Raw genomic sequence first — 16,412 nt, 5'->3', positions numbered from 1 at the left:
CCTCGATGCTTTCAACATAGACACAAACGTAAGTTAGTTCATAGACACAAACGTAAGTTAGTTCATAGACAAACATAAATCAGTTCATTGGCATTTCAATGGAACTATGGCTTATTTCTGAGGGTTTTCCAAAAAAATGCTACTGTGCACCAAGAGACATTTTTCATTGTGATTTCTCCTCCCAATCTTATTATTTTTGTCTAAGATTTTATTTCCTAGTTTGCCACTTTACTTGCACCGGCATTTGCAGCATACATCAGCTATTCCAGAAAGGTAACCTGGAATAACAACATCAAAGTGCACAAACCCTCCAAAGTTGGAATACTGATGTTCAGGAGTGATGAATGAAGTACTAGGAGCATCTAATAAATGGGAGCTTGTACTGTGGCTGACAAATTAATGCACTGCTGATTTATAGGGGGGAGGGAGGTGGGTAGCGTGCATGTTTGTTACCACAGTGGTAAATGGATTTAACTTTAAGCATGTGTTTAAATGTGCTGACTTCATGCTGTGCCTAAGAGGGATGGAATTCTGCTAAATTCATGCATCAAGCGCTTGGCTTTAGCGGAAGGGTTTAGTCCTAACTCCTGCAGACTTCACTGGAAATCAGAAAGCCTGAATGCCCTGGTTAATCTGGTTCTGCACTCACGGCTCCACCAAACCGAAGTGATGTGCCCTATCAGCTACTCTCAGGACCACAATCTATTAGTCCCCTATGCTGGGCAGGAGAGCTCGTGGGAGCCCCCCCAGCTGTCACCTGCAGCAGAGGACACACGAAACGCAGCCCTGCCATGTCACCTCCAGGCTGGAAAGCTGACGGCATTACTGCAGAAACATCTGCGCTGCTACCAGGAACCGAGAACAGCAGCGCAAATGCAGCTGTATAACCAAGTCTCGCTTCAGAGGGACTCTGTAGCAACAGCAACTTCAATAACACTTAGTACTGCTAAACCTTGGGTGCTTCACAAAGAGGAGAAACGTGGTTATGTCGTTCCAGAGACAGGGAAGATGTGAATGTCTCCTGTATTCTACTCCAGTGGCCTGTACATTAGAAAAAAAATTCTTGTTACATTTTCCAAGCAGAAAGAGCAATAACGTGCTGAAAGCGTTCAGAGGTGCTAGTAGGAAAAGAATGAAGTGCTTTTAAAAAAGCTTTATGGAAATCTTGACTACAGTTTTCAATAATATTTAAAATCTGACAGAAGTTTTCTCCCTGGAGAGAAGGAGAAACACTTTTAATGTCCTGTAGTCAACAGGGTGGGGGGAAGAAAAAGGATGATCCTGTGTTTTCACACCAGAGAGACCCAGGCCCCTTTTATTGTGAAGGAAACATTTCTGCCCAACTCTCCTGGGGACTCTCCCATCACAGCAACTGATGTCTACCATTTATTTTATCACACACAGGAATTTTTTTAATATAACAGAAACAATCTGGTCTAATTTCTAAAAGGAAATGAAAACTCACTGAATGCGCTGTTCTGCAAGGCCACTTGGATCAGCGTTTACGTGAAGCTGCTGGAGTGGGAGCCAAGCTCAGCAGGGGATGGAGCAAGAAACGCCTGCTCCAGGTCACCCACTATAGGTATTCTCAGCTTCTTTTGCCAAGTTTTCTGTGCTGTGAAATGAGATGCCCCTCTGGCAAGGATCTCCTCCCCTCCTCTCCTTCCAGAGCTGAAAGATGAGAGCCTGCTTACAAAAGACTTTTCCAGCATCCTACATTATACATCTCAATGACAATGGACTCGTTGGTCCCAGCAAGAATGGGTTCACAAGGGGAAAGTCCTGCCTGACCAGCTTTATTGCTTCCTATGACAAGGTTCCCCAGCTAGTTGACCAAGGGAACCTGTCGACGTGATTGTTTCGGATTTCAGCAAAGCCTCTGATAGTGTCTCTCACAGGATCCTCCTGGAGAAGAGGAGCACACAGCTGGGTAAGCACTCAGTGCAGTGGGTGAGCAACTGGCTGATGGGCCGGGCTCAAAGGGTTCTGGTAAATGGGTTGTGTTGGGCTGGTGACCAGTCACTAGGAGGTTCTGTAGGGATCCATCTTAGGGCCACACTCTTCAATGTCTTCATAAATGACTCAGACTCAGGACTTGAGGGATTGCTTAGCAAGTTTGCTGCTGACACTAATTTGCGAGGAGCTGTCGACACTCTGGAGGGCAGACGGGCCCTGCAGAGGGACCTGGACAAATGGAAGAACGGGGCAATCACCAACCGCATGAAGCTCAACAAGGGCAAGTGCTGGATTTGCACCTCGGACACAGCAACTCTGGCTGCACAGACAGACTGCGGGACGAGATGCTGGAGAGCAGCTCCCATGTCCTGGGTGCATCCACACAGCACGGTCAGCCCGGCACGTCCCGCTCTGCTCTGCGCTGGGGCGGCCTCACCTGGAGCAGTCCCTGTGTGCAGGGCTGGGGACACAGGATCAAAAGGATAAAGTTGGTGAAGGGTTTGGAGGGGACGCCGTGTGAGGAGCAGCTGAAGTCACTGGGTTTGTTCTGCTTGGAGAAGAGGAAACTAAGAGGAGAGCTCACGGGGCTGCAGCTTCACCAGAGGAGCAGGAGGGGCAGGGCTGAGCTCTGTCTCTGTGACAGTGACAGACCCCAGGGAATGGCAGAAGATCACAGAATGTGCCAGGGAGGGTCAGTTGGACATGAGGAAAAGGTTCTTCACCCAGAGGTGCTGGACACTGAACAGGCTCCCCAAGGAGGTGTCACGGCCCCAAGCCTGACAGTGTTCAAGAAGAGACTGGACAACGTCCTCAGACACACGGTGTCCTGTGCAGGCTCAGCAGTTGGACTCGATGATCCGTGTGGGTCCTTCCAGCTCAGGACATTCTATGATGTGCTTTACGGCCCAGTATAAACACCAGCGAAGCCTCACTTCACCACATGTTGTATAAACCCAGAGCAACCCTTCAACCCTTGTCCCGAAGAGTTCACACTCCAAACAGAGCAGGCAAACATATGGTGGGAAGGAAGAGTAATCATTAGTCCCTCTGTTGCAAGGAAAGATCTTTGGTCAGGGAAAACAATTCTCTAATCCCTGATTGCTGTGTTTATGCTTAGGAAAACAAGCTGAACTTTTCCTTCAGAAAAAAAAATGCTTAAAGGTTTCCAGCTAAACAGAAGTGTTAGCAAGAATTCTGAAAGGCAGATACAGCAGAACTGACGGCAGAATTCAAGTTTGCCCAGTCCAGGCCTAGTGTTGCATTTTGGATCCCACGCTAAATACAACAGAGTCTGGTGGGATAGTCTATGAAAAACCACAACATGATAAAACCCTGCAGACTGATGAGCTTTCCCTCTTCAGTTGTGTACACTCTCCATCGGTACTGGATTCCATAGTCTTCAGATGAGAGGCACCTCCCCATCAGAGATGTTGAGGTCCAAAGGGCTTTGCCCTCCTCTTTGCTATTCCAGCTCCCCAGGACATCCCATCTGATTTGGCGAAATGCTCCAAATTCTGTTACTGTTTCTGAATCAAAGCTCCTGATACCTAAATTTCACCACCAAGAGACCTATTCTGAAACTAAGGCTAAAAATAGTGGTAAGACTTCCTGCCACTGAACATCTGCTCAGGTCTCTACTAGTCATGCCATTACCTGTTAGTCATAAAAATGCAGTTGTCACCATTTTAACAGCCTCACGTCAGAAAGCAACGGAGATTAAAGGGAGCACAGCCTCTTACCCACAAACTTTCAGCATTCTGACTGCAGACGAGCATCTGAACCATCACACCCTGCAGCTTCAGACAGAGGTCACAGCACCGGGGCAGGACTCAGGTTTTGTGTGCCCAGGACATCGTCCCCTGGCATTAGCTGGCACAAAGGCCTCTTGAGGGCTCTTTTCAGCTTCAATCTGCACACACATCTGCACTAATATAATACCGGCAGCCTGACAGAGCGCATTTGGTTGTAGATGTTGCTGTTTTGACTGACGAAGTATTGAGGAGCTGCCGTTCCCAAACAGTCGCCTCTTGGCCCCGAGCGCTTGCAGCTACACAACAAAACCTTTGAGGTGAAACCTAAGTAGTTATTTCCGTTTCCATTTGTGCCTGAAGAAGGATGATAAATCAATTTCAGGAGGTGAAAAGCAACCGGAATAAAGAGCAGACAAAATTCTGTGGAATTAGACTGTCATAAGAGCAATCATTTATGGCTTGATTTGGGTTTACTTGTTTGCGAAGCGGGAAAGGAAGGAAAACAGCACGCTATGGTCTTGGAATGTCTTGTCTCTGTGCGTGTCTAGGAGATTTGTAGCATTAAAGTAGCACTTAAAAAAGAAATCTCAGAAGCACCTTTCCTGAACTAACATTCGTGTGCCCTCCGCATCGCGGTGAACTGGAGACGCCTCGACACGAGGCTGCCAGCACGGCCTGAACCCACACAACCACACCTGTTTGGGAGAAATCCCCTCCTTAAACCCAGCTTAAACTGAACTCACACTTTCAATGACAAAATAGTCCAATAAAATAAAACATTGTTTCAAATGCACCATTTCCAAGTCCCCTTTTCAACCTGTTAAAGGGAGTTTGCTGTTAGAGGAGGACACGCGTGCGGATATGGCAGCATGTGTTTTCTGGCCAGTCTCAGCGGTGTCACAGGGAAAGTCCGCATGTCCACAAACTGTTGCCATGTTTCCAAATCAAAACTCCTGTGATTCTGCCCCCACCTCCAATTTATTAGCCTCTGTTGTGAATCTCTGCTTCCCAAACCATAGGAACATGCTGTTTGTAATATGCCTACCATACTTAAGGGTATTATAAACCGGCTCATGTAGCAACATTAGAGCAAAATCATCTCTGCACATTTAATTCTTAGCAGCGTCAGCAAAAACATTTCGCTGCCTATTATACTTGCAGCATAAAGCATTTAAGAGCAATTTCTTTTAGACACAAACCTGAAATCGTATGCCCTGGAGTTCCCACAGAGCAATACCTCAACTAATAATATACAGGTCAAGGGCCTAGGAAAGTGCTCATTAAATTTACTCTGCAGTTTCATAAAGCCTCTATTGATACAACAGTGAAGGCACTTTAATTGCCTCCAGACTTAGGAACACTGATAACTAGCAGCCTTAATTGTGCAGCCCAGAACAAAGTCACAATTGAAAAGACCCAACTGTGGCACTGCAAGACATTCCTTTGGAATGAAAACCTCCTTCATTAGTTTCCACTACAAGCCTGCAGTGCTCTCTTGATTTTCTTTTGCTTTCTCCACATTTAAAGATCAAATCCATCCACTATTGTTTAACTCGAAGGTGCAAAATCCTTCAGCCTTTCAAACAGCCACGGGAAGAAATCCAGGATACCTAGATGGAGTAAAGCTGCATCAGTACCCACCTACTTTTGACAAACGAAAATATGACGAGATTAAGAGACTGAGCTCTGCTTTTGACCTGACTTCAGTGTCTTTGCACCCTTGCAAATGGAAATTTGAGAGCAGAGGGATTATTTCCAGAATGGTAGGCTTGTTCCCCACACATCACCTCATGGATAATCCCAAGCCATTTATTAATGGTTGCCACCGTAACTGCTTCATTATGAGATAAGCAGCTCTCTAATCTGCCTGTGCAAGACCTTCTCTCGCCCCAGGTTGCTGTCAGGTGCAATGAGCTGCTGCAGGGTGAGCGGCAACGGGCACAGACTGAAACACAGGAGGTTCAACCTGAGTATGAGGAGAAATGTCTTTGCTGGGAGGTGCCAGAGCCTGGCCCAGGCTGCCCAGAGTGTGGAGTCTCCTTCTCCAAGACATTCAAACCCACCTGGACCCACCTGTGTGATCTGCTCTGGTGACCCTGCATGAGCAGGGATTGGACTGGGGATCTACAGAGGTCCCTTCAACCCAACCATTCTTCAGTGTGATCCACTCACTTCCACACATATAGTTTCAAGAAGCCCCTTTGCCACCAGCTCCTCTCCAGCAACTCTCCTCTGGTTTCCACAATCTGAAATGCCACCCAGGACTGTGGAAGGGGCACCTGCCCGGCACTGTGCTGAACCACCCTGAGATCTTCCCAGCCAAGAGCATTTTTGGAGCACCAGCACCTCGGGTAAAGAGGGGCTGGCATCTGCTGGCACTGGATAGGACCCTGGCTCACAAGGGCAGGCCTAGTTTAGGTCCTGCGGTCACTTCCCTCAATTGCCCTGACGCAACGTGTCCCTTTTTTAGCTGAAAGGTGCTCATTTCTCCAGCATAACTCGCCAGCTCTCCTCCCACAGGAACAGCCTGTGACCTGGGAAGACACCGCTTATGAACTGGATATACATAGCAAATAAAAAATGAGCTTCAATCAGTGCTAGTCCAATGCAAGTCTAATATCCTGCCATAGAAATGTTCTCCCAGCCCACGTGTGGGTACCTCCATCGTCCCACCCTCTTGCAAAGAAGCATCATGTCTTTCTCATTAGGCGATACAGGGAGTATGGGAATGTCACCTGGTGATGCTCCTTCCAGTCCAGAAGACCCGTTTTACAGTGTCACTGCAGCCCTGCACTTTTCACCCTCTTTCCAGTTCTGAGCGTTACTAGTGCAAGAGGTCATTAGTGGCTTTCCCTCTTCTGGGACCATTTTAGAAAATGAACAAAGGCTTATTTTAATTCCCATCCTGGCTTCTCTCCAAGATGCTCTCTTTTTGCACTGAAGAACTTGGCAGCAGCCCTCCTGTCAGCAGAGCAGGATACGTTCTACCCCTAAACGCTGCCTTGGAAATTATCTCCTCTATTGCACGTTCGCTCTCCTGACAATGCTGCGTGTGCAACCTGCTCTGTGTACCTGCATGTGGATGCATTCAGAACGCAGCATTTCATACTTTCTCCCTCTTTTAGTTCTTTAAACTCTCAACACATGAACAGGAGTCAATCCCCTTTTAAGAGCTTCCCAACTCCGTCAACCATCACTTGCTAATTCTTCCTCAAGGAGCCGGGCAACCCCTGTAGCACACGCTCCCCAGACATTTACAGGTGCAAATGAATGCAATGCACACTCTGTTCATACCACTAAAGTATTAGGGGCTGCTTTGCGTATGAAAGTGGTGGCATGCTGAGCTATGGAAGAACAAACAGGATTTTTGGGGGTTTTTTGGAAGTCTTAGCACTAGTGGAAGCTGAGGATGCTCAGTTCCCATTGCACTTGGAGTCCTATTGCAAGATGGGGTTTTATGTTTAGCAGAGAATAAACTATAGTTCTTGGTGCTTTCAGGTATCAAAGCTCCACTGACATCAGCAGTAGAATGAAACTACTTTTTAAAGTCTGATCATTAATTATCTGCCACCCAATTAAGATATTCTGTCAGATAAAAGGTAGAAAGTGCGCAACCACACGATAGCACCTGCAGCAATGTAAGTTGTCAACTTCCAGACTGGGACTGGAGGCTACCTTGACCTTTATTTTCTGCCTTAATGACTCTTTAATAAATGCAGGCACGATAAGAAGAGCTCTAGTATTAAAAACTAAAAGAGAAGAAACCGACCATGGCAACAAGAATTCAGTCTTTCATGCTAAGTGAAAATATAGTGCCCAGGTACTGCAAAGTCACACATCAGGACACACATCAGGAAAAGGTTCTTCACCCAGAGGGTGCTGGACACTGGAACAGGCTCCCCAGGGAGGCGTCACGGCCCCAAGAAGAGACTGGACAACTGGACAACATCCTCAGACACATGGTGTGAACTGTGGGTTTGTCCTGTACAGGGACAGGAGTTGGACTCGATGATCAATGTGGGTCCCTTCCAACTCAGGACATTCTGATTCTATGATTTATAACCAAAATAGCTCTTTGAGACTCAGAACTGGAGGACCCAGTTGCTACGCAGGTGCCCAGGATCCATCCGCAAGCCTTCTGCTTTTCTCAAGGGCAGTCTCCTCCCGGTGTTTCAGTTCAAGGAGTCACAACTGATTCAAAAGGCTGGAGAAAGGGTTTTAAATCCACATTGGATTGTGTAGAGAAGACACTACCTTGTCCAAAAGAACACCAGGGAACAAGCCCAGCTTCCCTCTGGGCCAGGGTGATGCCACAGACATTCCCCTAGAAGCGATGCCTTGCCCCTATCGTGTGCCGGCCTTTGCTTCTAGGGCTGCCACTTAGCATCTTCTGCCAGCAGCAGAGGTCACTGGGATGTCCCTGCATGGTTTTGCTCTCGTTTGCTCAGGTAATGCAATAACAATGCAATCTCTTTGCCCTCTGTATGGAAGAGGGGATTTGCTACCCCACAGGGAACTTGCAAATGGAAGGAAAACATTATTTAAAAGGTACAGATATCAAAAAAAACCCCACATAAATGAGTAACTCTGCAACACAAACAAGCCAGGAGAAAAATACAGCAAACACTTAGAGCCAGCTGAGCTTTGTCATACTGGAGATGCTGGCATCTCATCCCCCGGCTAAGCACATAAACAGCACACTGTCTCCAAACCTTAAGAACACTCATTCCAGCCATTCCCCTGTTCTCTTGGGGTAGCTGCCAACGGTCACACAGCCCAGGCCAAATAACACCCTAAATTACGCTCAGGAGAGCCCTGTCTTAGTTTAACTGGGTAATACTGAGTTAGTGGGGAGCAGGATTAAACTTCTGTCCGCAGCCCCCGATTCACGCGGTGTTACCCTCTTGCTTCTGCAATGAGCCCATCCACTAGTAGCAGCTTTACCAGAAGCCAGCCAGAAATCCTCAGTCTGGGGTGTGCAGTCAGCAGGACCTTTCAATGAAATATAGCACTGGCCATCCCGAGAGCGGGCAAAAGCAAGCTGGATATTTACTCACAGTATCATTCTGCCCTAAGCTAGAGGGTTTCATCTGCATTCCATAATTCAATAAAACAAATGCTTTGCCCAACCACAACAGCTTCTGTGTCTGGCCCATTTTTGACGGAGAAATGGAAATCGCTGCATTCCTTCAACAAGCAAAAGCGCTTTTTGTGCGCAGAGCTCTGTACTGACACAGGGGCCTGGCTGCCCAGGGCTGTGGGGGGAGCAGGACACAGACCCCAGTTCCTTCCCCCCTGCACCAGCTGGGGATCTGTGGGATCCGCAGCCCCCAACCACCTGTGAGGATGCGATTAACTGGGGTAAGACTGCTTTATAACCTCAAGGCAGGGGGTGCAATACCCTGGCTTCTTTCCAGCGTGCCTTTATTTTCCACCCTGACAGACAGACACATGCTCCGACACTTTATCATCGTGACAGCACCTGGCGCTGTGCAGCCAGGGCTCCCATTAGACTTCGGAGCCGCCAGCATCAGCAGCAAAGCCAAGATGGCAAAAAAGCACAACAAAAGCTCTATTCCTGAGGAACTAACATGAGGGTGAGCAAGGGACTCACGTTCACCACCAGGCTCTTCTCGGTGACAACCAATGATAGGACAACAGGTAATGGGTACAAACTGGAACACAGGAGGTTCAACTTAAATATGAGAAGAAACTTGTTCACGGTGAGGGTGGCAGAGCCTGGCCCAGGCTGCCCAGGGGGGTTGTGGAGTCTCCTTCTGTGCAGACATTCCAACCCACCTGGACACCTTCCTGTGTAACCTCATCTGGATGTTCCTGCTCCATGGGAGGATTGCACTGGATGAGCTTTACAGGGCCCTTCCAACCCCTGACATTCTGTGATTCTGTGATTCTGTGAATACAATGGACCCCAAGCAGTTTAATTTCTGACAGTCCCTGCACTTTTTATTTGGGCTGCAGACTCTGAAACCTGCCCCAGATCAGGAAGGAGAACACGACAAGTCCCTCAAAGCACAACAGATCCCGTGCGCTCCAGAGCTGGATTCCAAAGTGCCCAGACTTGCAAGTGTAGGTAGATGCTCTGAGGCTGTTTTAGCTCCTTCAAACAAAACAAAAAAACCCAAACTCCGACCAGTGTTCAAACACTCAGGTCTAATTTGGAACGGACAGGTTTGACAAGTGGTATCGTTTCATGCTGGAAAGTGAAATGTATTTACGTGTCTCTCAGACTAAGGAGGAGATGAAATCAGTCATTATGTACATTTTCATTCCTAACCTTCAGTAACTTTCTCCCCCTTGAAATGCTATAGCAGACTTTATACCTCAAGGGGAAAAAAAGCAAATAATCCCTTCAGTTTGGCCATATGGGCTCAAGCAAAAGCTGTGTGTTCCCAGAGGCAGTCAGTTTATAGCAGGGAGGTATGTGCATTATTGCATCCAGAGACAGAACAGTGACGTTTCCTAGAGGGGACAAGCACACACACCACTTTCTGCCACGTGTTCAGGGTTTGAATATGAAGGCAGCACAGCCTGTGAAAAGCACTTTGAATTGGCAGCCTCACAAAAATGACGGTGCTGGGCAGAGCAAACAAATCCCAATATCCCGTTTGCAGCAGCTGGCACTTGGTGTCAGAGGACAGGGCGTGAGCACAGCAGAACTCAGCACCCTGCCCGCTCCGCTCTGGCAATCGCGGGACTCAGACCTTATGAGTTCAGGCCCTGATGCTTCTAGAAAACACAAGGTTTCGATCCGTTGTTTCTTTCCAAAAAGCACCATTGCTGTAGAGGAAATAGAGTCACTAACGAAGCCAGCAGACCTGCTTCTTGGTCAGTGTGCAATGGTCAAGCGGGCATAGACACCACCAGACCACTGGCTGTTAGTCTTGGTCTGATCTGCATCCTACAGCAGATATGGGGTCTGCCACATTATGGCACACGTGATGCACAAAATGTCATATCACCACACTCACAAGCTCACCTCTGAAAGAGGGAGACAAGTCCTTCACACACCAGGCTTACTCAACTTGGAAGCCATAATACTGGTGTAACAACCATCTGTCGTTAAGTAATTTTAGGCACATGAATCCAAACTTACACAGTGTGTGCTGGAGATGATGACGGAGCTGGAGATGAAACTCAGACCATCGTTCATACTGACTTGGAGAGCTGCTTCCCTGCAAAAAAACCACAAGAACCAAGTCAGGCCAGCTAGTCCAGTTCTCTGCTCGATAATATCCTCTGGCTCCTGATGCACAGAAAAGCCTTTTGTACAGGTTAATTCACCTGCTACTGCTCTTTCCCTCATGCTCTACAAGTGCCAATTAACCCAACAAGCACAAGAGATAACGCCAGAATTAGATGTGTGCAACAACAGAATATAGTGAGACAACATAGACTCATTTTCCCTCAGGCAAAGTAAAAATTTGAGTACGTAGAATAAAACATACATGCCAACTTCTCGTAGCACAGGTGCTGGGCAGAGTAAGTAGGTATCTTCCACTACAAAAGGCTTCTCATCTGGAAAAAAGAAATACCGGGCTTTATTGCTTGATCAGAAACAGATGCCCTAAATACCAAACTGAGAGTTTTTCCTTGCTCTTGATACATAAACAAGATTCAACACTGTGAGGGATAAAACTGAAAATACAAAGCTTTTTGAAGGGTCTGAGTAAATGATCACAGCCACTCTATACAGGAGGCCAAATGGAGCTGCGACAGATCACAGACAAGTGGAAATTCCTGGGTTAAGAAACTCATTTATTATGGAATATATGATACATGATATCTCCCAACCTAAGTTCACTATGGTTTTAAAAGCAGAGTGAGAAAAGTTACCAAGAGGCAACTCCCTGGGAAACAGGAACATTAGCTAATTGTAATGTGCTGTACACTTAAATCAGAGTTTCACACCAGCTCGCTAGTGACCAGAGAGATGGAGATCCCCAGGATCCTCCAGCCCTTTGCCAGCTGGGCAGAGGTCGGGCGGGCTGGCAGAGAACCAGGCAGACAGGCTGCGTGGTTTTTGGTTTTCAGGACTGGAAACTCCACATTCCTGCAAAGGGGTTGATTCTGCTGAATCAGCATTTTCCAGAAACACGTCATTGCATCAGAAAGCTTTCTACCAGCTCTACTTAGAACCATCTCTAGGCCCTTCTGTGGAGATACTTATAAACCTGAACTGAGAGCTGTTGGCAAATATTACCAGCTTTATAACATTTTCCAGGGTTTTTTTGTTGTGTGTGTTTGTTTCTTAAGCTTCTCTACTGCCAGATTTCTTCCCATTCTCCTCTCAGACCTGCAGGTTTCAAATCTCATACTCAATCCAGATCTTGAATCTTATCTCTACATACTGCAGGGTGCAAGAGCCCTTCATTCTATGGGGCCATGTGAAACAGGAATACAATCCATCACCACCTTGCTTTGCTATTTGAAATACAGACAGCAAACCACAGGTCTCTGACCATCTAAAGTCTCTTCACAGCTGCAGAGTGCACTTAATGAACTTCCCATGGTACACATATGTGCTGGTTTGACTGAAAATGAGTTAATTTTCTGCATGCAGTTAGAAACCTTTCCTTTGCATAGCGAGCACAGTCATTGTTTGAATTTAGTTTGAGAACAAGAGGTAACACCCCGGGACAGTTATTGTTTCTAATTGCTCTGGTCTGAGAGCCAAGGATGTTCTGAGCTCTGCCCACAGGTGTGAGACATTGAGGAAGGGGGATGGATGGGGCAGAGTTTGACTGACACCCAGATCGAGCAATGGGAGTGTTCCAGCCCATTAACACATGCTAATTATTTAAGGAGAGTCAGGATCTTCTGCTTTCTTCCTTGCTTTCTTTGCTCTCTTTGTTAGAGCCAGAGGAGTTCTGTTTGGGACTTTCATTAGCTCATCCTTTTGCCGTCCTGCCATTTGCAGAAGCCTCTTGGCTTTTGTGCTTCCTCTTACCCTTCCTCTTACCCTTCCTCTTACCCTTCCTCTTACCCTTCCTCTTACCCTTCCTCTTACCCTTCCTCTTACCCTTCCTCTTACCCTTCCTCTTACCCTTCCTCTTACCCTTCCTCTTCTTCTCCAGGATCGGTTTGTGAGACAAGGGCTTTGCTTCCTGGGACACGCTGGTTGGTGTGGACACAGTTCATTTAGAGTTCCAGCAGCTTCTCATAGAAGTGACCCCTGGAGCTCCCCCCACGACCAAACCCTTGCCATGCAAACCCAATTCAGTGTTCAGCGCATCACTGACAACAACAGGGAAGGGAAAGGAGCAAGGATAAAAGTTTAACCAAATTGTTTAGCAATCTGACAAAGAGCTGAGCTATTCTGTCTGGTCTTTTGTTTTTGAGGAAAGTTGTGCAAGTTATGATTCCATTTAAGGTGCCAGTGGAAAGAGGAAAAACCATGAAGAGACAGTAACCAAATAATGTGGCAGCCTTCTCTAAAGCCATTTCTGCATCAGCTGTGAGCCTTGTTCATTCTTCACTTGGCTGCTGAGAGAAATCTGTTCACATGGATGGTGTCTAATAATGATGAGGGCAAGAGCACTAGTGCACAATTGATCCTGGGCCCGTTCCCAGCGCTCAGCTCAGCTGGGTTGTCTCCAAAGCAGCGTCAGGCAGCACATTTTACTGCAGGCACAAGAGATACAGACTGCATGAGCTGGTCCCATCACACAGAAGCAGGACTCACCAAGTCGAGCGTTCTTCCCCACACATCCCTACAGGAGGGGCTGCCACCAAATACTGCTCTAGTAATTCCTATCACACATTCTGATCCCTATTTCATACCCATGTATTTCACAGAATCACACAGAATCACAGAATCGACTGGGTTGGAAAAGACCTCAGAGATCATCGAGTCCAACCCTTGGTCCAACTCTAGTCTGTTTACTAGATCATGGCACTAAGTGCCATGTCCAACCTCACTTTAAAAACCTCAAGGGACGGCGAGTCCAGCACCTCCCTGGGCAGCCATTCCAATGCCTGACCACTCTCTTGGTAAAGAATTTCTTTCTAATATCCAGCCTAAATTTCCCCATATGGAAATACATATACACACTTGAATTTTGGGGTTATGCACAGCAGTTATTTTGTTAAGGACTATGTGACACAAGCAGGCAGCTGCAAGTGAAACATTTTACCCAACCATATGGTTTTCACATCAGGTTTTGCTTCTGCATGGTGGTTCACCTGCTGAGAGAGCCTGCACGGTTCTGCAATCCCCCTGGACCCTGCTCCTGCTGTTTGCCTGGAAAGCACCAGATTATCGCTGTTTTTCCACAGCCCCAGTGCAAGAACACATACAAACATCTCCACTGCGCTGATCATTAGGAGCAGATGCTTTTAGCACAGAGTATTCCTTTGCTATCCCCACACTACCCAGATTATGTCCTCATTAAGAGGCAGACAGACAACAGGCATTTAAAGTATGCAATGCAGGGATACACCGCGCATCCCTCACTTCCCATCGCCTGCAGCACAGGCACTGGATTTATGATGAGCTTTCATCATACACAGGCATCAGTTTTGCAGTGGAGTTACCCAATCAAAGCAGTGGCATTGCGCACTTTGCACAGCAAGGCAGATACACAGCGGTGGTGAATCTGGCCCTATGGTTCTGTTCTCAAGCTGATCATCGAAGATACCATTACCTCCCATAAATTCATGACACATGCCAAGAGAATGAAGACCAATGGCTTGTTTTCTCCTTTGCTAACACTGGTAGCAAAAGCCAACGAATTCTCCATGCCAGCGTTCACTAAAACAAAAGCTGGCTTGATTTTGCAAGGCCTTTTTACTTAGATCTCATTAGCTTTTTGTGTCTCTTTCTCTCCCTTCCTCCTCCCAACTTGCAGTCAAGTCTATGCCTCTCTAGAAGGTTTATCAGACCCGGCGTCCCAGGAGGGGACTCATGGCTGGCCAGGCTGGCTACAGGGAGAGATTATTTTGTTTGGAGAATGTTTGTGTTTCACCACAAAAATGAGTGACTATTTTCCTTTGCTCTAAACAAAGGAAGATCCATTTAGTTTGCATAATTCTGGCCATCTGACTTCTTCGTGGAAAACTTACATAGCGAAACCAAACAAAACAACACTTCTCATCCGCTATCGCATCTGTATCTGCAGGATGCGTGTGGAAGGACATCACTTTGCTCCTCTGCTACACAAAAAACTTGCTGTATTCCTGAGCAGTAAGAGATGGGCCTGAATATTCCCCAACTCTACATCTTGTGCCAAAATCTGGATTTTGTGGTTTGGACTCCTCTCAGCTGACAACAGCAGTGGAAGGGAGGGGGTGGAGCGCCAGACTCGATGTCGCTGAATTTGCTGCCCAGGAAGTGATTTCTGTCCTGTGGGCTGGGGAACTGTGAAGAAATCGCTTTGCCTCCTTGGTCAATGTTATAGAAAGGATGCCCAGGCCCCGATTGCATCTCAGACACCAATCAAGGGTAGAGATTGGGCATCTTCAATAAATACTGCAATGCCCCACCAGCAATGGGCACAATCTCCTCCTTACGTGTGCACTTCTAGTCACTGCGTCAAGCAAAATGAGGTTCTTGCTGTTTGAAAAACCTCCACAGGACACATGGGCAACCAAAACTAGCCAGGCCTGAGGCATAAGCCATTCAAAGCAATGTGCAGGAAAGGAGAAGGAGCAAACATCTCTGTTTTCTGTCGATGCCCTTTCAACGAGGCATTTTCTACTGCTCAAATTCCTGTAATTCGCTACCGAGCATTCCTACACCTTTGAACAACTATCTGTAGCCTGTAAAATCTATTATTCCCAGCATTAATGAATAGTTTCTTTTGCCATCAGCAGGGTGTAACCTTTTGGCAAGCCAGGACTTGGAGTACCTCCCAATCACAATAATAAAAGCCTCAATATATGAATGATGTTTTAACAAAGAAGAGCAAATCTCAATAAAAGGGAGGTACAAAAGCGCAAAGAAGGTGACTGAGACAGACCATAGTATTTTCTTTTAGCCACATACCCAAGCTAAAATGAACAGTCTTTTCTCTGGTTAATGGTTCATCTAAGAATTAACGGGCATACTGAAAACTGACTGCAAACATCCTTTACGAAAGGATTTAAGAAAGCACGTTTTCAAATTGCCACTGCAATATTACAAGTGCTGATTGTTGGGCTCCCAATATCAGCAATATTTTAGTCCAGAAAAGGTTGTAAAAGCTGTTTGCCAAACTTCCCGTATATTGGACTAACAATTTCCTTCTGCTATCTCTGTATTTAGGATTTGCCTTCAACTAGAGCACATCTCAGAAAATGCTCTGACCCAGTCTCCTGTTTCTGCAGGAGAGAAGATTCTGGTCTATAAGACTAGTGCAGCCACACCGGGGGCGTGAAGTCTGGCTGTTGTCACAGAAGACTCCTCAGGAACATCCGTGCTAAGGTGTCTGTTCTTCTCTGAACCTCAGCCCATGTGAGACCAGGGAGCTCTGAGCATTTCCATTGTCCCTTTGTCACCTAAGATGAGATAAAATACCTCCATAATTCTCTGAACCGCACACGAAAGCACAACCTCTGCTCATTCTGGCTGACTCCTCCTCTTATGCCACTCGTTGCAACAACGCTGCAAGCAAAGTTTGTATTTTAAGCCCATTTTGTGGGGAGACAGGCATGCAGAAAGACACTCCGAGCTAGATAAACTGCTTATGAGAAATACCCATAAATTAG

General features: G+C 46.8%; 1 protein-coding gene across 1 annotated transcript in view; it reads right to left on the bottom strand.

Moving 5' to 3' along the window:
- The window catches only part of ANTXR1 (ANTXR cell adhesion molecule 1), a gene marked incomplete at both ends in the record, with an annotated part of 75,701 nt that overhangs the window by 33,812 nt on the left and 25,477 nt on the right, over positions 1 to 16,412 (bottom strand). The window contains 2 exons of the mRNA XM_080360172.1: positions 10,822 to 10,900; positions 11,174 to 11,243. Coding sequence (XP_080216298.1) covers positions 10,822 to 10,900; positions 11,174 to 11,243 — 149 coding nt within the window. The remainder of the gene's footprint in view (positions 1 to 10,821; positions 10,901 to 11,173; positions 11,244 to 16,412) is intronic.

The sequence above is a fragment of the Nesoenas mayeri genome (genome assembly GCF_963082525.1).
Source record: "Nesoenas mayeri genome assembly, chromosome: 27".
Taxonomy (NCBI): Eukaryota; Metazoa; Chordata; class Aves; order Columbiformes; family Columbidae; genus Nesoenas; species Nesoenas mayeri.
The sequence above is the reverse complement of the archived record's forward strand: the minus strand, read 5'-3'. Positions and strand labels throughout refer to the sequence as shown.